This window comes from Chroicocephalus ridibundus, chromosome 21, assembly GCF_963924245.1.
Source record: "Chroicocephalus ridibundus chromosome 21, bChrRid1.1, whole genome shotgun sequence".
Classification (NCBI taxonomy): domain Eukaryota; kingdom Metazoa; phylum Chordata; class Aves; order Charadriiformes; family Laridae; genus Chroicocephalus; species Chroicocephalus ridibundus.
The window spans coordinates 1,305,657-1,326,901 of NC_086304.1; the positions used below are offsets into that span (position 1 = coordinate 1,305,657).

Below are 21,245 nucleotides of genomic sequence, written 5' to 3' on the forward strand. Positions count from 1 at the left end.
CGGCAGCGAATCCGTGTCCAGCATCACCATAATCCTCCTTGGGGACATCTCTGGGAGGGACGGGGACAGACAGGGGGTGACCCGGCGTGGGAGCGCCTGCTCCAGCTGCAGCTGGGCATGGTTGGGGGTGGTTCCCGGGGGGCTGCGAGGGGGGGTTGTGGGTTTGGGGAGGGGGATTAGGGTCCTATCCCCCGCACGCCATTGCTGTGAAAGCCAGCCCCGGCTCCAGGGATCACCCTGCTCCCCCTTGGGGACATCTCCGGGGGGTGGGGGGGGTGGCACACACGCAGACAGGGGGTGACCCAGCGTGGGAGCGCCCGCTCCAGCTGCTGCCCGTAATCTCCGGCTTCCACCGGGGGATTAGGGCGGGGGGTTTGGGGGCTCGCTGTACCGTCGAGGGGAGAGCCCGGTGGGGGTCCCCGGGGGAGGGAGGATGGGTGGAACCCATGCGGGGTCGTTCGGGACTTGGAGTCCGCCGGGGTGCACCGGCGCCGGTACCGGCGCCGGTGCACCCCGGCGGACTACAAGTCCCGAACGACCCCGCAGAAAGGCAGGAACCGGGGGCGCGGGGAGGGACCGGGGGGGGGGGGTGTGGGGGGGGGGATACGAAGCGGGGAGCGGGCGGGGATGATGTCAGCCTGCGGGGAGCCCCGGCGCGGCCAATGGCGCGGCGGGGCCGGGCCAGCGGCGGCGGCGGCGGCGGCGGGGGCGGCGGCGGCGGCGGCGGCGGCGGCGGCGGGGAGCGCTCGGCGCCCATTCATGATCGAAGGGCCCGGGAAAGCGGAACCGGTGCCCGGGCGAAAGGCGCCGGTGCCGCCGTTATGGAGACGTCGGGGCATCTCCACGATTCGGGCGTGGGGGACCTGGAGGAGGACGGTCGGTGTCCCTGCCCCTTGGCGGGGGATGAACGGGCACCGGTGCCGCCGCCGCCGCCGCCGCCGCCTCCCGCCGCGCTGCCGCCGCTCCAGCACAGCCTGTTGCACTCCTCGCCCGGGTCGTTACGGGCCCCTCCTCCTCCTCCCGCCGCCCCCGCCGCCCTCCACCCTTCCTCCCGCCACGGCAGCCAGCTCAACCTCGGCGACCACCCGGCGGGCTCCGGGGCGGGGAGCGGCAAACACCGGCAGCCCAGTCCCTTGGTTCACCGGCGGGACAGCAACCCCTTCACCGAGATCGCCATGAGCTCCTGCAAGTACAGCGGGGGGGTGATGAAACCCCTCAGCCGCCTCAGCGCATCCCGCCGGAACCTCATCGAGGCCGAACCGGAGGCTCAACCTTTACAGCTCTTCGGGGCCGGCGGACCCCCCGAGATCGTCGTCTCGCGCGAGGACAACCACGCGCCTGCCGCCCGTCGCCCCGACCGGCCCCCTGCCCGCCCGGCCCCCGCCGCCTTCGCCAAGGGGCCCAAGCGGAAGGCGCAAAACATCGGCTACCGGCTGGGGCACCGCCGGGCGCTCTTCGAAAAGAGGAAGCGCCTCAGCGACTACGCGCTCATCTTCGGCATGTTCGGCATCGTCGTCATGGTCATCGAGACCGAGCTCTCCTGGGGGCTCTACTCCAAGGTACCGGCGGGGCCAGGGGGGTGGGCACGGGGCTGTCGGCGCTGGCCGGTGCCCGGTGGGCTGAGCGCGGAGTGGTTTACCCCGTATGGTGTCCCATGGGATAATCATGGAGCCAGTTGCCCCATCTGGGGTTGGACGGGGCGTACGGGCTGGCTGGGACCCACGGGGTGACCCCGGGGCCTCATGGGGCCGCTGCGGCCGCAGGTGTGGGACGGGGCGAGAGCGGGGCTGGGGGCTGCCGGGGCCGCGTGCCGGCCGTCGCGTGCCAGGACGGGCGTTGCACCGGGTCCTGTGCCGGGGACTGACCCACCGGGGTCTGCGGCGCCCGTCACTGGCCCAACCGGGCGCTCCTTGAGGCACCGTGCCCTCGGCGGTGCGGCGGAGCCCCCCCCTCCCTCCTCCTCCTCCTCCTCCTCCTCCTCCACACCCCTTTCTTCCATTTTTTTTTTTTTTTTTTTTTTTTTTTTTGCAGGACGGTGTCTTTTATTTATAATTCTCCCCCCCACGCCCCTTCCAGCTCCTGCTCCCGGGCTGCGCTGGTTGGCAGCGATATGAATAACTCTTTGTATAGACATCTGTCATGTTATTTATACCTATCCAGAGAGGGGAAGGCATCGGCACCCGCGCCGGCAGGGCGTGCGTGGCACCCATGGGCGTCAGCGGGACGGCGCTGCCGAGGAGGCTGGGGGGCGGCCGGCGGGGGTCCCCGTGCCGCGGTGCCGCCGCCGCAGGGGAAGGAGCCGGGGGGTGGTGGGAAGGGGCTGCTCAGCGCTTCCTGCCGTGATCCGGCGCGGGCGGCTGGGAGGGCGGCGCGGGCGGAGGAGGCGACGGAGCTGGAGCAGGTGGAGGGAGGGAGGGAAGGACGCTGCTGGGGGTCCTGTGGGCACGGGGGGGCCCCGCTGCCTCCCCACGGCTGGTGGTGGTGGGGGGTCCCGAGTCTCCGCTGCCGCCGGCGTCGGTGGGAGCGCAGGGGCTGCCGGCAGCGGTTCCCTCTGCTCCGGCCAAGCCTGCATCCCTGGCTTCCCCGCCAAGGGAGGAGGATGCTTCGCTCGGCTTCAGCGCCGGAGCCTCTTCCCCAGCGGTTCCCGCTCCCCTTCGGCAGGATCGGGGCTGAACCACCGTCCCCCACCCATCTCCGCTACCTGTTGAGCCGCGGCCGCCCTCACCGGGCTCCCTGGGCCCACGTGCCCGGTGCCGGGGGGGGACCGGCCGCCCTCGCCAAGCTGCCGGCAACGCCGTTGCCGCGCTCGCTGGCCCCGGCACGCCGAAGCTGCTGTGTCAGCCGGGGAAGACCCCGTGAGTCAGCGCTGCTGCCGTGCAGCCGCCCGTGGCCCCGACCCCTGCCACGATGCTTGTGCCGACAACCGCAGGGTGCAGGAGGGGGGGGTCGCTGGGTCCCCGCCACCCCAAGCCCTTGGCCGGAGCTGCGGCGGCGGGCGACCATCTATAAATCACCCCCCCACCACCCCCGGCAGGCCCTGGTGGGAAACCGGAGCTCCTCGGCCGTGACCGAAGGAGCACCCAGGGCCCGGGCAGGCAGCTGTCGTGCGGACGGGGATGTCGGTGCTGCCGGCGCTGGCCGGGCTCCAGCTCTGCCCCGCAGCCGTCAGCCGCGCCGCCGCGTGCTCCCCAGGCCGGAGGGTGCCGGGGCCAAGGCGGAAAACAGGGATGCGGTGGCTGGGTTTTGCCTGTCCCTCGAGCGTGGGCAGGATTGGGGGCTTCTCCTGCCACCCCCACGGCACCGCCGCTTCCCAGAGCCACCGGCGCCGCCGGGACGAAGCGTCCTGCCACCTGCGTGGCACGGGGGTTACCGAGGTGTCGCCGCGGTTCGGCCAAATCCATCCCCCCCCCCAACACACACACACACACCCCGCATCGTTGTTTGCCGCGAGCATGGGATCCGGCAGCCGCTCTTCCTGCCGGCTCCCTCCGGACCCAACGCTGGCAGGAGGCATCGGCAAACGCGGTGGTAGCCGATAACACTTGCCGGGAGGGCCGGTGGGGCCCCGGGTGGCGCAGCCGCCGCGGTCGCGGCGGCTGCGCCACCCGGGGCCCCACCGGCCCCATGGCATCCCCGTGATTTGGGCTCCCGGCCGGAGCAGCCTTGGCACGAGCCCTGCCCCGGAGTTTGCCTATTAATAGCCGTTGTTTGGTCCCCGGCACTTCTCTCTCGGCACCAGCCATTATATCCACACAATTGCCTGGCCGGAGCCAAGTCGTTAACAATGCGCCACCGCCTCCGCGGCAAACCGTCCCCGCGCCGCCTCGAAATCCCCCCGTGGGGCTGGGGAGAGGGAGAGGAGCGAGGCTGAAGGCCCCGTTGGGGTTGGGGGGCGGCGGGGAGAGGGAGAGGAGTGGGGCCGAAGGCGGCCGGGGGCAAAGGATGGGGTGTGGCGTGTCGCGAGCGGGCCAGGTCTCAGCAATGCTGGGTCTCAGCGTTGTCACGAGCGCGCCAGCATCTCGAGCGTGCCACGAGCGCGCCGGGTCTCAGCGTGCTGGGGATGGGGCGGAGGCGCGAGCCGGGTGTGGTAACGCCTTGGCGAGGGGCTGCCGGTGCTCGGCGGGCCCTACCTCGGCTTCCTCCTTGTGCCCCTTGGTACGGCACCCGTGGGACCCGCAGCGCCCACACGGCGCCGATGGGGCATCCATCGCACCCATAGGGCAACCATAGCACCTGTGGGGCGCCCGTGGGACCCACAGTCTCGCTGGGGTCCGGAGAGGAGCCCGTGCAAGGAGCTGGTGAATCCTGCTCTTCCCGGCAGGGTCCCGAGGAGCAGCCGCTTCGGTCGCCAGTCAATCAGGGGCTGGTTTAATTTACGTACAGCTAATTAACAGGAGGATCTAATTAGACCATCCGGTAGGGTGCCATAATATCGGGCTCAGGCTGGATGTGGCCGGGCCGCTTGACGACGCGCGTCCCGGTGAGGGAAGGCTGGTAATTACACACTTGGCAGAATCGGATTCAAAAAAACATTTTGGAGAAAAGGTGGCTCTTGCCCGCAGCGTCGCCGGCGCCCGCGGTGCCAGCGCTGCCCTGGCCGCTCGGGGTGGGAGCTGGGGTGGCCGAAGTGCCGGATTGGGGGTGTGGGGGGGTGTCGGAGGGGATGCAGCTTCTCCCTGGGGGTGCGGAGCCCGGTGCCGTGGCCAGCGCTGGCAGGGTCCTGTGGCCACGTCCCCCCCTAACGCCGGCCCTGCTCTCGCCTTGCAGGACTCCATGTTCTCCCTGGCCCTGAAATGCCTTATCAGCCTCTCCACCGTCATCCTGCTGGGCCTCATCATCGCCTACCACACGCGGGAGGTGCAGGTAGGTCCCGGCGCGGCCGGTGTGCCGAGCGAGGGGTGGCCGAGATGGGCTGGGGGCTTTGAAAGCCGCTCCGGTGGGATGCGGTGTCCGAACTCGCAGCCTGCACGGAGCCTCCCCGGCTCCTTGCCGGGGTCTTGCGGGGCAGCGCGGGGTCTCGTGGCGGGGGGTGTTGAGGCCGGGCACCGAGGGGTCTGCCCCGGCGCGGGGTGCCCGGTGGAGCTGCCGGTGGCTGGGGGAGGCTGCGGGCAGGAAGGGCTCGGACCAGCCGAGGTGCCAAGGAAAGCTGTGAAATCCTTTCCTAATCAGGGCTGCCCACTCTCTTCCTCCCTGCCCGCCCTTGGCTTCGCTGGGAAATTCAAGGGCTCCCTGTTTGCTCCAGGAAGGCTGCGCTTCCCCGCAGGATCCGGCGTCGGCGCGATGCCGGCGAGTTTTGGGGATGGGAGGAATCAGCAGGCAGGAGAAGGAGCATCCCGGGAAGGGACCCCGAAACCCCCGGCCCCAAGGTCCCACCTCGTCCTGCCCCGGGCTGGAGGTCGGCGCAGCTCCCTGCCTGCCTCCTGCCTGCCTCCTGCCTGCGGGGGACCTTCCCGGGAGCCAACCCTCCGGCTCACCCCACCAGCACAGGGACCGAGCCCGGCGGTGGCTTGTTCAAAGCAAATATTTGAGCGCGCTGTTTTTTCGCTAGAATAATATTTACCCCGGGGTGGGGGCGGCTGGGGTCAGCCGGGAGGGCCGTGCCCCGGCGCTCGCCGGCTTCCTCCCCTTGTTGTTCTTGGGAGCGGGTTGGGCAAAGGCAGCGTCCACCCGAGCGGCGCCTGGGGCTCCTCGCCTCTCCCCGCTCCGCCGGCGGCCGGAGTCGACATCCCCGCTGCCGTCTCTCCACGGGGTCCCGGTCCCCAAAGCGAGCGCAACGCGCCGGTGCCGAACCTCGCCACGGTCTGGCCGTGTGGCCCCGGTTTAACCGCGGGGCTGGTTAACGCTGGCAGGGAAGGGAATGAGATCGGTTTGACTTGATTTGCTCCGGACAAAGCTGCGCTGGCTGCTGATCGCCCTATTATCTCTTAGGTGCTTATAAAGGGATTGCTGATAATCCGGCCGGAGATGGAAGCGGGGCCGGCGGAGCTGTAAATCCTCAGCCTCTCGTCCCTTTTGTCCAAGGGGGGGCTGCGCTCGCCCTGTGTGGCACTGCCAGACCTCCCCGGCCTCCGGGAAAGGCTTGACAACAGCTTCGGCCTCTTCACTCAGTATTAATTCCGTTAATTGCTGAGTCCTTCGGGACATTTGCAGCTCTCCCTGAGTCTCGGTTTCTCCAGGACTGGGGCATCGCTGTGCCCGGAGCCCTGGGTCCAGCTCCTGGGGTCCTACCTGTCCCCTGCCCACGCTGTCCCTGATGGGCTGGGACGGTGACGGGTCCCTGGGGTGTCCCCAAGCCCATCCCTCGCCAGCCAGGGCTGCAGGTGACCGAGCTCCTCCTGCCCCTCCATCCTCCCAGCTCTGCCTTGTGCTGCGGGGCCACGAGCCACTGCTAATCGCGTGTGTCACTCGCTCTTCGTTAGGCTGAGCCTGTGCAGGGAGCTGCCGGCGGCGCCGCCGGGTCCTCCCGCTCCCGGTGGCACCGGGGGCTCGGTGTCCTTGGGGACGGCTCTGGGCTGCACCCCGGCGTGGTGCGGAGCGTGGCGTCCCCGGCCAACGCCGCGTTCATCGCTGCGGCGCGTGATGGAGCGCGGTGCTGGCGAGGCTGCCAGCTCCAGCCGGGGGGGTTTGGGGGGCACAGCCCCGCTCCGGCGCTGCCCTTGGGGTGCCCAGGGCTCTTTGTGCTTTGGGTTTGGTGAAGCTCTTTCCCCTGCGCGGCTTCTTGGTGGCTTCCCGTGTGCTTTCCTTGTCCGGAGCTGTGGCGGCCAACGCACTTGCTCCGTCCCCTGCCAGAGCTGGTGCTGGGGATGCTGGGGATGCCCCTGTCGGGTACCACCGGGCCGAGCCGGCGTTTCCATGGAAACCCGCAGCGATGCGCTGCAGGTGCGGGGCTGAGAGGGGCTGGCGCAGGGGGAACCTGCCCGAATCCCCCCCTTGCTCCTTCCCTTCCCCGACCTGGCCTGTCGCAGCCCCCCCCCACACACACACAGTCAAAAGGCTCCCTGCCTCTTTCCTCTTGCTAATTTGTTTATTTTTAACACCCTTTTCCAGGAAGGAATGGGCTGTCAGCTTGTTAAATGCCTGAGGATCTCCCTTGACAGCTTGGAGCATTTTTATAAACAATTTCTCAAACAAAGCAGCTAAAAGGAGCGGAGCTTTCCAAACAGAAAGGGAGGTGGCCGGGGACGGCCGCTCCGTGAGTCAGTCCCGCCGGCTCTTGCCGTCCCCGGGGAGAGCCCCGTGTGCCGTGCCGTGCCGGCGAGGCGGCTGGCGCAGGTGCACCGGGGCTCCGGCGGGGCGGGGGGGTTGTTCCCGGGCTCGGCGCCAACCTGGGGCCACGCTCCCACCCACCGCCCAGCCGGCAGCGGCTGCGGGAGCTCCCGGACCCCCCGGCTGAGCCGGGGTCGGCCTGCGCTTTGCAGGGTCGAGGACACGCCGGTGACGGTGGTGACCGCTGCCACGTCCCCCTTGGATCCCTCCCAGCGGCGTCTTTGACAAGCGCTGCTTGCGGAGAGGCCCCGAGCGCGTCCCCGCTGACGTAGGTGACACCGGTGTCCCCATCGCGCCAGGGGCGAGCTGGTGTCCTGGCGGGGTGGGTGACCCCCCCCAGAGGGGCCAGCCCGAGCTGCCCGCGCCCCAGCTTCCGCAGAGACCCCGACTCTGTCGCCGGCAGCGGGAGAGGGAACCGGTACCCAGGATGAACCGGCGGTTGCTATGGCAACCGGATCCCATCGCCGCCAGCGGCCGGCTGCTCCAGCAGTGGTGTTCCCTCTCCAAAAGTTGCCCCCGACAGTGGGGGGGGGGCATGTGGTGGCTGTCGGTGACACCGGGGTGGTGCCGGCGGGAGCCAAGGGGCTGGGGTGGCCCGTGCCGGTGCTCTGCGGCACCACGGCTTGCCCGGGCTGTGCCGGGAGCGGGGCTCCTGCCAGCCGCTGTGTGGGAGCGGGTCGGAGCCCGCTGTCCCCATGCCGTGCCTGGGCGTGTGCTCAAGGCTGGGCACCCCAAAGCTTCTGGGGTGTCCCCAGAGCTGTAACTGTCCCCTGAAGACACAGGCGGAGCAGCGGAGGGGATGGCGAAGGCTCGTTCTCACCTTTGCCTCCCCCATCCCTCTCCAGCCCTCCTGGCCAAAGCCGTCACCAGCTCCGCCGGGCTCTGGTGTCAGTCCCCCCACTGCCCGCGGTGGGATGCTGGTGGGGCAGGGTCCTCTGGGGCCACCAGTAATTTGTGTGGTTTTTGCATCCCGGTAGCTCTTTGTGATCGACAACGGAGCCGACGACTGGCGGATAGCGATGACGTACGAGCGCATCCTCTACATCGGCCTGGAGATGCTGGTTTGTGCCATACACCCCATTCCCGGGGAGTACAAATTTTTCTGGACAGCCCGCCTGGCTTTTTCCTACACGCCGTCTCGGGCAGAGGCAGACGTGGACATCATCCTGTCCATCCCCATGTTCCTGCGCCTCTACCTGATCGCTCGGGTGATGCTGCTGCACAGCAAGCTCTTCACCGACGCCTCCTCGCGCAGCATCGGGGCGCTCAACAAGATCAACTTCAACACCCGCTTCGTCATGAAGACTCTCATGACCATCTGCCCCGGGACGGTGCTGCTGGTCTTCAGCATTTCCCTCTGGATCATCGCTGCATGGACGGTCCGGGTGTGCGAGAGGTGAGAGGGGCTGCGGCGGGGGGGGGGGGGGCGGGTTCGGGATGCGCGGTGGTTTGGGATGCTGAATGGTTTGGGATGTCTCCTCTGCCCTGTCTCTGCTCTGCCCTGGGGAGGCCACAGCTGCAGCGCTGGGTCCAGTGCTGGGCTCCCCAGTTGCAGAAGGACGGGGAACTGCTGGGGAGAGTCCAGCGGAGGCCGCGAGGATGATGAGGGACTGGAGCATCTCCGTGCTGGGGAAAGGCCGGAGCCCTGGGGCTGTTCAGCTGGAGAAGAGCAGGCTGAGAGGGGATCTCCTCGACGCTCAGCGAGAGCTAAAGGGCGGGGGGCGAGAGGATGGGGCCGGGCTCCTTCCAGTGGTGCCCGGGGACAGGACGAGGGGCAACGGGCACAAACTGGGACAGGGGAAATTACTCTGAGGGTGGCAGAGCCCTGGCACAGGCTGCCCGGAGAGGCTGTGGGGTCTCCTGCTCTGGGGATATTCCGAACCCGCCTGGAGGCGACCCTGCGCGACCTGCTCTGGGTGACCCTGCTCTGGCAGGGGGTGGGACGAGGTGACCTCCAGAGGTCCCTTCCAGCCCCGGCCAGGCTGGGATGCTGTGATGTGCGGCGGTTTGGGATGCTCAGCCGTTTGGGATGCTGAGCAGTTCGGGATGCTCGGCGGAGCTGCCATGTCCCAGCACTCTGTGAGAGGGATGCAGAGAGCCGGGGGCTCGGCAGCCGCGGGTTCCCACCGACGAGCCCCCGTCCCGGGCAGGAGGCAGAGGCAGGGGCAGCCCTGTCCTCGCAGCGCCGTGCCTGGGGTCAGGCAGGGTCCCCCTGCGAGGGGACGGTGTGCGGTGCCAGCCGGCGCGGGAGCCCCGGGAGGGCGGGTGGGGGACGGGGGGAGCGGCGGGAGCTGGGGGGCGCCGAGCACGGGGAGAGGCCGGAGGTGCTGGCGAGCAGCAGCAGCTGGCTCGGGCTCTGGCATCGCTGCGAGCGACTGCCATGACAACACCGCCGTGACAAACCCACTGCCGGATGGCATCACGCCGGCATCGGCGTGCTCGGCGCGGGGGTTGCTGTGGCGACCGGCTCCGGTGGGTACCACTGAGCCTTCCTCTCCCGGGGACACGCCGGCCGGCACCCTTTTGTCCCCTGAGGGGAACCGGGGGGGCTGTGGCCACCCCCAGCCACCCCAGCGCTGTGGGGGTTTCTCCCTGGCTGGGTGCGAGGTGCCGGTGGCACCCGTCCGTCCCGGGGCAGGGAGGGCAGGTCCCCCATGGGGTGTCCCGTGTCCTGTCCCGGCGCAGGGCCGTCCCTGTCCCCAGGAGGCTGAGCTCAAGGCCGTGCTGCCATCGAAGCCGCCGGGGCTGGTCTGCAGGGAAAGCGCCCGAGACCAACGCGCGCCTGTTGCGATTCGGTGGCCGGGGATTAGCCGAATCGCGCGAAATCCCTTTCAATTGTGGCGGCGCCATCGTGCCGTCCTCAGAACCGAGGTGCGAGGGATCGCGCCCCGGCGTCCCCTGTGCCACCCAACTTGCTTCTGGGCACTGTCAAGGTGGGAGGAAGGCCCCCCCTCCTCTTCCCCGGGGTGAGACCCCTCGCGCTGGTCACCCCGCGCAGGGGCTTTAAGTACCGTGGCTGCGGAGCGGCACGCGGCGATTTTACGAGCTTTTACAGGCCGTCTTTGCCTTCCTGTCTCCCTTAATGATGCTCTCAGGATGTGCTGGATGGTTTTGCGCGGCTTAATTGTGTTTGGGAGATTTTTATTTGTGCCTCCTAAACGGGGAGCGGGCAGACGGGCTCCCGGGGGATGTGCAGGGGGTTGATTCTGCACCTGGGGGGCTTAGGCTGGAAAAAGCAATGTAAATAAAGAACCATCAGGGACCAAAAGAAAAAAAAAAAAGAAAGATAGAAATGACGCAGACGAGGCGCTGCAGATCACCGGCACCGTGGCTGCCGCCACCTCCCTCTGTCTACAGAGCGGCAGCCGTGAACGCGGGCGGGCTGGGGATGCACCGACCCGGGGGGCTGCACCGACCCGCGGGGACGGACTGAGCCGGGGGGATGCAGGACGCCCGGGACGTGCTCCGTCCCCGGGGGATGCACCGTCCTCGGGGCATGCACGGGCCCTGGGTGCCACCCAGGTCCTGCGAGGGCCACGTCCCCGTGTCCCCACCGGTGGCAGGTTGCTTGCACTGGTGCTGGCAACCAGTTTGCTGTGGCCTGCGGGGACATCCCCAACCAGCCCCCGCTGGGGCCGGGTGGCTCGGAGATGGCTGTGCCGCTCCGAGACGTGGTTCCCCGAGCTGGGGTGGCCTGGCCGTGGCACATCCCCTCGGCGCCATGGGCTGCTCCGGCGCCCGCAGGCACAGCGGCATCGCTGCCGGGCATCCTCCCGTGCGTGCCGGGGGGCCGCAGCTCTCGGCAGGCAGCGAGTCGCTTAGCAACCTCGCCCGCTCGCCCGGCCGCCACGCAGAGCTGCCTGCGGTGCCGGTGCCGGCAGCGCTGCCGGGGCTGCCCGCCGACGGCGCGCACGTGTGCCTGCACGTGCTGCCGGCCCTGCTGCCCGGCGTGAGGGTGCAGCCAGCCCCGGCTCCGCGGCCGCGCTGCCCAAACCCACAGGCTCGGTCCAGCCGAGCCGGTGCCGCCGTAGCATCCTGGCGTGGCGATGCTCGGTGTGGCGGCGGCGTGGCACGGGACCCGTGGGGAGCGGCTGTGACCCTGGTGGGGACAGGCAGACGAGGGGACGATGGAAACCGGCGCTGGGGTCTAACTGATCGCAGCACACCCAATTCCTGCCCGCGCCAGCCCCAGCGCGTGCCGCCCCCGCCCCGTTTTATCAGCTCCTTGGGCTCAAAGTGCTTCTCGGAAGAGAAAATGTCTGTCTGTCCGGTGGCGCCGTAACCCCCGTCACCAGCGCGATGCTCCCGGGGTCATCCCCGTGGCTCGAGAGCTCACATCCTGCGGGATGGGCTCAGCCTTTCCCAGGGGAACACACGGGCTGGGATGGGGCGGGGGGTGCGTGGCACTGCTGGCACCGAGATTTCTGGGGAGCCCGGCCCTGGCCGCGGTGATGGGCTCCGGCTCCCCTGGCGCGGCAGCGGCTCTCGCCGTGGCTGAAGGCGCTTCCTCATGCGCCAGGATCTCGATCGAGTCTCCGGTTGCTTGGGGCAGGGGGAGGGGGGAAACATTTCGGAAGAGGAGAAAACCCAACTGCTCGGGGCGCTGCGATGAACCGGGGGGGGATTGCCAAAAGATCCATCTGGTTTCCCTCTAACGATTCCGTGAGGAGGCTGGGAGAAGCCTGCCAGGGAGCGGGATGCGTGCGGGCAGGAGGGTGGCTGTCCTGCCATGGCCGGGTGCAGGCGCTGCCCGTCCCTGCCCACGCCGGGCTTGCGGCTGCGTCCCGGGCCCCACTCTGCCTCCGGGAGCCGGCGCTGCATCCCCGGGAGCATCCCCGCGGGGCTCGGCCGGGCTCGAACTGGCCCTGGGGAGCCGGAGGCAGCCAGGGCCCCGGTTGCGTGTTGGCTGGAAGGGCCGCAGCCGGATGCCGGGCCGGCCAGGACGGTCGCTGACCTCGCAGCTCGGCGGGGACGCGGCCATGGAAAGTTTGCAGCATCCCCGAAGCGGCGGCTGCTCCACGTGTGCTTCATCTCGAGCGTGTGAGCCGTTCCCCTGAGCTGTCCCGGAGCCAAGTGCGTGCCGGAGGTTTGGCTGCGTCCGTCCCTGGCGGTTCTGCCGGGGCTGCTGACGGCACCGTCCCCCGGGGCGGTGCAGGGGGAGCGGGCTCAGCCCGCGCCGCGGCAGCGGGGGGGACGCGGAGGAGGATGCAGCGCGGTCGGGGGCTCTGCAGAGCCGCAGCTGTTTCTCCCATCAGCCAGTTCTCGCCGCCGCGCCACGTGTCACCGGGGACGCCGGCGGCGGGACGGGGATGCGGTGACAGGTCTGACCGAAAGCAGAAGCCCTTTTGCGTTGAGTTTTCGCTCTGATTTTGTCCATGCGGGTTTTCCTGCGCCAGAAATTGTGCAACCGCTGTCGCTACGGGGCATCCTGCCGCGTCATTAATCCCTATTCCCCGTGGCACAGCACAGCCTCTCGCCAGAGAAGCCGCCGTGCCCAGGTGGCCCCGTCCCTCCCCGCAGCCGTCCCCGTCCCCTGCGGCGATGCTGATGCCCGTGTCTCCTTGGCAGGTACCACGATCAGCAGGACGTAACCAGCAACTTCCTGGGGGCCATGTGGCTCATCTCCATCACCTTCCTCTCCATCGGCTACGGCGACATGGTCCCGCACACCTACTGCGGGAAGGGCGTCTGCCTGCTCACCGGCATCATGGTAAGGGCCGTGCTGAGCCAGTCGCCCGTCCCACGGGCTCTGCCCATCCCCACCCTGGCCACCGGATTTTACGGGGACCCGCTTGCCGTCTGGCATGTCCAGGCGTAACGGCTCCACCTCTGAGCCGTCGCAGCCTGGAAGCTGATCGAGCTGGAATTGCAATTCTGTAAGCGCGGTAATTAGCAGGACGTGGCGGTGCGGGTGAGGAGGTGACGGTGCAGGCTGGGCACGCGGTGTGGGACACCAGCCGGTCCCTTTGCCCCCGCTGGTGAATTTGGGGTGGATTTGGACCCGCGTTCGGTGAGAGCCGGGGGAGGCTGGACCGCGGCGGGGTCGGGGGTGTCCCCGGGGAGCAGAGGGGCCCCCGAGCATCCTTTGGCCATCCCTGTTCACTCCACCTGGCTCCCATCGCCAGGAGTGATCCCAAATGCTGCCGGCTCCTGTCGAGAGCCGGGACCAGCTGGGAGCCCTCCACGCCCCCACGCTCCCGCCGGCGTCACCGCTCTGCCGCGGCTTCGTTTCCCCATGGCCAGAAGGTCACGGTGCTCTGTGGCCTCCGGTGTACCTGCTCCAAGCCGCCCGTGAGATGTCCCGGCTTGTGGGGCTTTCACCGGAGGAACGGCTGGGGGCTCCGCAGTCACAGCCCAGCCCCGGACCCCCACCTCTGCCCCCCCTCAGCTGCCAGGATCTGGGGACGGAGCCGTCCCTGTCCCCCGCTTCCCAGCCGGGACAGCCCGAGCTGGCGCCCGGCACCGCCAGGTTTAACTCTGAGCCCCGCGAGAGCCATCGGCCGAGGCGGCTCCGCCGGCGGGTATTTATTTTATATTATCTTCACGTCTTTGAGGTCGGGCGCCAGCGAGGCTGACGCTGGTGACAGGAGCCAAGCGAGGGACAAAACCCCTCCTGGGAGGGGGGACGCGGCATTTCCCGGCTCAGGGGAGCAGCCGCCGGCTCGGCCGGGGGCTCCCGGAGCTCCCCCCACCCCCAAGTCAGGGTTTCCTTTGAACCGAGGCACCATCTGGCAAAGCGTGCCCCCCTCCCGGCGCCCATCCGGCACAGGGACGGGGACCCTCCGCGACTGCCGGGGCCGGGGGAACCCCTGGGGTCCCTGAACCGTGGCACCGGGGGCGGCCGCCCCCCCGGGGAGAGAGAAGCGGTGGGAGCCGAGAGCGAGCACACAGCGGGCACCTTCGGGGATGCTAAAGGATTCAGCTCAGAGCATGATGTTAATTAATGACTCTTTAATAAACGAAGGAGCGTTTGCCAGGATCGTGGGCCTCTGCCAGAGTGCCGGGGGCGGGCGGGGGGAGCGTCTCATCTGGTCCGGGCAGCGGCAGGCAGAGTGCAGGAGCCCCGCGGGGAGCCGGGGTTTGGCACCTTTGCTTTCCAAAGACAAATACACGCCGGAGATGATGGCTCCCGCCCGGATCTGGCCCTAATCGCCGGGATAAGCGAGCTCCCAGCTGTCGCTGCTGGGAGACGCGGCGATTTCGGGGCTGGGGGTGGGGGGTGTCTCGAGTTGGGCCTCCCCTTCCCCGCGCTCCCCCAGGGCGCCCGCTGCTGCCCCACCGCTCTCCCTCCCCGCAGGGTGCGGGGTCTCGCCGTCCTCCCGGGGGGCAGGTCCCCAGCCCGTGGTGGCACCGGTAAGCAAGGCTTAGCCCGGCCATTTCCAAGGCGCGCCGGGGACGCCGGGGCTCGCCGCTCATCACCGCTGACCTCGTAAATCGGCCCCGGCCTCTCCCGTTAATTACCCAGCACATCGTCGGCTGCTCAAGGACACCCAGGCTCCGTGCTACCTCCTCATTGGGATGGCAGGGGCGGGTGAGGGGGGTGCCATGGAGCTTCGGTTAATTAGGGGGTTGCGCGGGTGGGGGTGGGCGCGCTGCTCTTGCCCCAGGTTGCTGGCGGGTGACAAACCGTTCGATGTCCCCGTGGCAGGGCGCCGGCTGCACAGCGCTGGTGGTGGCCGTGGTGGCCAGGAAGCTGGAGCTCACCAAAGCCGAGAAGCACGTCCACAACTTCATGATGGACACGCAGCTGACAAAGCGGGTAAGGTGCCGCGGGGGGGAGCTGGGGTGGGGGCTGTGCTGTGCCGGGGGAGCCGGGGATGCCGGGAACCGTGGCGGGAGGAAGGTGTTGGCACCCCTGGGTGCGGGTCCCACGGCGGGTGCGTTGGCTCTAAGCGCTTCGGCTGCAGCGCAGGCATTTCGGTGAGAGCAAACAGCTCCCGCTCTGTGTCAGGGATTTAGGTGATGCAGGATGCTCGGCCGCACCCCGAGAGGAACAGCCTGGGGGTTTTTTTCCGCCCCCCGGGAGGATACGGACTCCCTCCTCTTGCAGGGAATGATCTCACTCAGCTCCGTGTCAGGAAAACAACTGGAGCCGTGAGGCCCCTGCCGTTTCCATCCTGCGGAGGGACCCGGAGGCTGCGGCTGCGGCTGGGGGGGGCCGTGGGGTGGGTGCTCATGCCGGGGTCCCCCGTTACATCCCCGGCAGCGTGCGGGGGGCTTGCGGGAGGTCTCTGGTCTCAGCAGCTTCGTCACGGCAAAGCATCGGCAACCCGACAGCGCCGCGTGATGCGATGGGCTCCGCGCACCGCTGGCAGTTGCGGTATTTTGTATAGGGCATGGCGGCAAAGCGGGGGTTGGTGCAACCCTTGGAAGGGCTTGGGACAGTGCTGGCATGTGGCCAGGGCTCCCCGCTTCCCCCGGGGGAGCAGAGCCGCGTGCCGGCAGAGGCCCTGGTGCCCCGGCGATAGTCGGGGGCTTCGGCGCGGCCGGGCTGGGAAAGCAAACGGCGGGTTGGCCCCGCTCCCCCCGCCCAAGCCGTGGATATGGATCCGCGGGCTCCGTGCCAGGCAGACGGCGGCGGCCAATTCATCTTGGAGTGCGCAGCGGAGCCGCGGTTTAGCCGGGGAGCCTGCGGAAGCCGTGTCCTCGTGCCGGCAGCCCAGCCGGGACCTGCCAAGAGTGCCAGATGGATGCAGGAATCGAGAAAAACTTGGGGATTTTTTTTTGTTTGTTTGTTTGGTTGGTTTTTTTCTCAAGGCTTAGGGCGCAGGCTGTGGAGTGAGGGGTGAGTGGGATGCGGGATGCGGGGTGCAGGCGAGGAGCCCGCTGGCGGAGCATCGGCGCAGGGTAGGGTGGGGACGTGGGTGCAGCGGGGACCGAGACCCGCCGCGCGGCGTGGGCAGCTCTTGTTCCCGTCCCAGCGGCCCTTGATCCCTTGCAGAGGCGCAGGAGACCGTGCGGGAACGGAGCCGAGCACCTCGCTCCAGCTGGGGCGAGTCAAGTGCTCTCGCAGCACCGGCTCCCCAACGGGGGGCTCGCGGCAGAGCCGGGCCGGCGTCTCCGTGAAATCCCGTGTAGCCCGGCGCAGCCGGGGCCGGTGACCCGCCGCCGACTCTCCTCCTCTTGCAGATCAAGAACGCTGCAGCCAACGTCCTGCGGGAAACGTGGCTCATCTATAAGCACACCAAGCTGCTGAAGAAGATCGACCACGCCAAAGTCAGGAAGCATCAGAGGAAGTTCCTCCAAGCCATTCACCAGTAAGGGGCCGCGCGCCGGGTGGGGGGATGCTGAGCCCCAGCCACGGGGGAATCGTGGTCCAGTCCCCGGCCGGGGCGTGGGGACAAATTTCCCATTGCCCAGGACGCAGGCAGGCCTCCGGCTGCGGTGTGCGGTTGGGGAGGGGATGCAGCTGCGTTGCTCTTTCCTTCTCCCCCAGGTTGCGGAGCGTGAAGATGGAGCAGAGGAAGCTGAGCGATCAAGCCAACACCCTGGTCGACCTCTCGAAGGCAAGTCCCCGCTGCGACCCCGCGGCTCGGCTGGGCTGCCCCAGCGTTTCTCTTCAGCTGGAAAAACCAAAGCGGACGTGGCCGACCGCGAGACGCTCCGGGCGGTAGATGTCAGCCGGGAATAGCTGCCGTGGGATGGCTGCCCTCGGGAGGCGGGAGGAGAAACGCAGACACAAAGCAGGGGCTGGGGGGGGGGGGTGTCTTTGCTCCCTGCACCCCCTTACGCAGCCGCAGCCGGGGGTACCGTGGCTTGGCAGCACGGGGCTGGCCACTTCTGTCAGTTAAAAGCGAACCGCGAGAATTAAATGCTCATCTTTACGGGCGCGCAAGTTCTAACAACGGGCAAGGTAGGACGCAGGTTACGCCGTGAAAGCGTATTTGCTCGCAAACAGATAAAAATACTCGTTAACTAGTTTGGTAAGAAAATAAAAGTGTGAAAGTATCTAGCAAAAACATTTAATCACCTCTGGCAATGGCAAGATCGAATTCGTTTTTATATCACGTGGAACAAAACCAGCTGCAATTTTAGGTTTCCTCAATGCCTTACCCAGAAATACGAAGGAAGACGCAATTTGTTTCCAAACAAATGATGTGAAGTTTCTTAATAAGCTGAAAGGCCCCAGTGCAGAATGAGCTCGGGCATTTGGCCCCGTGCTAATCGTAGGGGTGGTTATCCCGCAGCCATTCTGGAGTCATCAAACAAATGACGGCAGACTGCTTTGGCCGCTGAAATAAAGCTGCAGCGTGGGAGAGAGGTGAAAACCTTTGCCGACACCGAAATTCGGTGCGGGTTTCTTAAGGCTAGGCAGATGCTGGCATCTAATTTAACCGAGGGCAAAAAAGAGCCAAGCCACCCCTTTTTTTTAAGGGGGCATGACTTGGCCCCGCCGCCCGCGCGGAGGCAGGATTTCCTCGTTTTCGTGCCCTGGGACGAGCCGAGCTGGGTGGCGGCGCCCTGCGAGCTGCGACGGGGCAGCTCTCGGGGCTTTGCTCGCGGGAAGGGGTTCAAGGGCTCAGCGCCGGCGGTGGCACCGACCCAACCACGGCACTAACCCCTCTGTGTGTGTGTGTGTCTGTGTCCCCGTGTGTGTCCCCCCCTCCCCCCAATAGATGCAGAACGTGATGTACGACCTCATCACCGAGCTCAACGACCGCAGCGAGGACCTGGAGAAGCAGATCGGCAGCCTGGAGTCCAAGCTGGAGCAGCTCAGCGCCAGCTTCAACTCCCTGCCCCTGCTGATGGCCGACATGCTGCGCCAGCAGCAGCAGCGCCTGCTCGCCGCCGTCCTGGAGGCGCGGGGGGTCGGCGTGCCGGTGGGCACCCCCCAAACGCCGCTCTCCGAGAGCCCCATCGGGGTCAGCTCCACCTCCTTCCCCACCCCTTACACGAGCTCAAGCAGCTGCTAAAACGCAGCCCCCCCCGGCCCCCCGCCACCGCCACCACCACCACCCCCCTCCACGGACAGGGGAAGCGTTTCCGCGCAGGTCCCGAGGTCTCCATGGACTTTCTTCTGGTCCTCGAACCGCCGCAGGACCCTTCGGCCGGAGCCGGTGGGACCAGCAGTGCCGAGCGCCGCTCGGAGCTTTGCCAACGCCTTGGTATCGGGAATCGCATCCCCGTTCAGGTGCCTCTACACGTGGTGAAGGAAGGGGACGGGAGGCGACGCCTCGGGCGAGCCCGCGCCGCGGCGTCCGGTGGCGGACGGAAAAACCCACGCTCAATCTCAGGTCTTCACATTTGAAAACAAAACGAAACGACGACGAGTCAGAAGCACTGAAGCGACGGAGACACCAGAGGGAGAGTTTTCCTCCCCTGCGTGGACCCCGCCGGGGGCCGGGGCGCTCCCCTCGCCCCCCCGCCCCTCTCACCATCGCAAAGCGCCGCCGGGCAGATGCCAACGTGGTGGTTTCTTGCACGGGCTCCGACCAACGCTGCCCACGCTCCATCCCGTCTCCTTACCGGGACCCACATGAACCCCCCGCCCCGGCCCCGCGCATTGCCGGGCGGGTGACAGTGTCTGGCCATAACCTGCCCGGGGTGGGGGCGGTTCTCCGGAGCCGTGAGTGTTTTCTGCCTGGGCAGAACAAGGGACGCTTCTTCTTTCTGGTCCTCGGCGTCGTATTCTGCCTGGAGACACGTGCCGGAGCCAGGAAAGCAGTGCCTAAAGCGTGCGGGGATGCAGGGCCGATGCGGCGACGGCCGATGACGGGGCTGGCAGGCCAGCCCGGGCGCCGGGGGGGGGAATCTCCAGGTGCTCACACACCGCCGCCCGCCCAGGAACCCCCCACCCAGCATTTCGGGAAGCCAACGGGCTCTTTGCGGCAGAAAAACCCCATGGGCGCCATCCACCTCCGTTCGCACCGGGAACGGTCGCGCTGGAGCCCGGCCAGCAGCGCCGAATCCGCCGGGGTGGAGCAGGGGCTCGCTGGCAAGTGCTGTAGTAGCGGGGGCAGGCGCTTCATCTGTTTAAAACCCGGCCCATCGCCTTCGTGCCGCTTCTGCTGGCTTTGGTGGGGATCAGCAGCACCATCCGGCAACGGCGCGGCGCTCGGCGTCGGCCACCGCCTGTGCCCGCCAAAGCGTAGCCCCTCATGCTTTGGTTTTTGGTTGTTGTTTTTTTTTTTTTTTCTGGCATTCAGCTTCCCGAGGTACCCTTGGCATCCCCGGGCTACTTCTGGAACCATTCATTTTCTGTTCTACTTTCACCGTTTTCCCTTTTTTCCTCCCCAGTTCTGCCCCCGGGGTCGTGTTCGGGCTCCGGCTTTGGGGCTGGTGTTTGCTGCTTTCAACGAAAACTCAGCAGAGGCTATTTATATATTTTTTAAACAGATGAAGCAACCATGTAATTACTCCGCGATATTAATTACACCTCACCCAGCAGTGTCAGTAATTGTAATCAAAGTCACTGTGTTACTCCAGGTATACTCAGCCTGTAATCTTCTCCTTTGTAACTCCTTCCCTTCCCTGGATAACGCTGGATTTCGCGCGCACGTAGGCAGGGACGCATCAGCCCGATGCCGAGGAATTTCCGTGCAAAACTCCACTTGCTGCCGGTGGTAGGTGGTTTACTCCTTGTGCCCCGCAATTAAAGTTGCGTAGAAAACAAGCCGTAGCGAGCGAGGAGCGCTCCCCCCCAGCCCCCCACCCCCCGCCGCCAGCCCCAGGCGGTGGCAGGAGGAGGAGGAGGAGGAGGAGGAGGAGGAGGTGGAGGAAGGCTGCGAGGCGACAGCGGGAGTGCTGCAAGATGAGCCCCCGGTGCTGCAGAGGGGGTTGTCGGCAGCGGGGGAGCGAGCCGTGGCCGTTCCCTTCGCATTCGGGGAGGAGAGGAGGCCCGCGGCCATCGCTGCCGGCCCGTCCTGGTCCTCGGCCGGCCGGAGATACTCCGCTTCTGGGAAGGAGCCGCTCTTCCCCCTCTTCCAAGCTCTTGTCGTTAGTGTGATTGCGGGGTGGGCAGGATGCCTGGGAGAGCCTCGCCGCCTTGGTAGCCACCCGCGCTCCGTTCGTAGCCCTGCTGCTGCTCCCTGTGTGCCTACAGGTGACCCTCAGCCCTACCTCCCCGGCAGGAGAAGCTTCTGCCCAGCTCTGCAAGAAGGTTTCCGGTGCGGCAATGGAGAGAAAACGTTGCAAATTCTGAGAAGGAGCCTGAAAACGCAGCATCTCCCCTGGCCTGCGGGCAGCCAGCAGAGAAAAACGCTCCCGCGCCTCTCCCGGGGTTCGGGCAGGAACGGGGTGGAGGTGCGGAGACGTATCCTCGCGCGTCAGAGAGCCGGAGGAAGTCTTGACACTCCAGAATCGATATTGCCGGCGGGAACCTTCTTAGGGGCTAACGATCAAGTCTGGGAAATCAAACGGAGTTAGACAAGACCCGGCACCGTCGGCTCGCCGGGACCCGAGGGGCTGAAGGGGAGCGAAGCGGCGGGAGCTGCAGGATGGCGACTGCTGCAAGAGATCCTTGTCCGGGGGGCAGAGCCGCTGCTTCGGCGGGATGTCACCGGGGCGGTGACATCTCTGCACCTCGCACCCTGCGCCCCCGCCCTCCTCCCTGCACCCCAGACACCCCCCTCTGCCTGAGGCCTCGCAGCCCTGCGTCTGCACCCTGCGCCTTGCAGCCTGCATCCCGCGCACCCCTGCCACCCCCGTCCCACACCCTGCATCCCTGGACCCCCATCCCGCACACCCCCGTCCCACACCCTGCATCCCGCGCACCCCTCATTCCACACCCTGCACCCCCACCCTGCACCCCCATCCCACACCCTGCATCCCTGGACCCCCATCCCGCACACCCCCATCCCACACCCTGCATCCCGCGCCCCCGTCATCCCACACCCTGCACCCCCACCCTGCACCCCCACCCTGCACCCCGCATCCCACACCCTGCATCCCTGCACCCCCATCCCGCACACCCCTATGCCTCCATCCCGCACCCCGCATCCCGTGCACCCCTCATCCCGCACCCCGCATCCCGGCGCCCC

At 67.6% G+C, this 21,245-nt stretch overlaps 1 protein-coding gene across 2 annotated transcripts; it reads left to right on the plus strand.

Moving 5' to 3' along the window:
- The first annotated feature begins 729 nt into the window (after positions 1 to 729).
- Positions 730 to 21,032, plus strand: KCNN3 (potassium calcium-activated channel subfamily N member 3). 2 transcript variants are annotated; one of them, XR_010073871.1, is made up of 9 exons: positions 730 to 1,559; positions 4,768 to 4,863; positions 8,244 to 8,662; positions 12,835 to 12,976; positions 14,915 to 15,025; positions 16,396 to 16,523; positions 16,703 to 16,772; positions 17,883 to 19,829; positions 20,337 to 21,032. XR_010073871.1 is itself a non-coding variant. In XM_063357307.1 (8 exons), exons 1-8 carry the CDS (start codon positions 822 to 824, stop codon positions 18,177 to 18,179), a joined length of 2,001 nt encoding a protein of 666 aa, XP_063213377.1. In that variant the 5' UTR covers positions 730 to 821; the 3' UTR covers positions 18,180 to 19,925. The 2 variants fall into 2 exon arrangements, 1 of the variants encoding a protein (XP_063213377.1); XM_063357307.1 differs by lacking the exon at positions 20,337 to 21,032 and having other exon boundaries at positions 17,883 to 19,925.
- Positions 21,033 to 21,245: the final 213 nt, after the last annotated feature.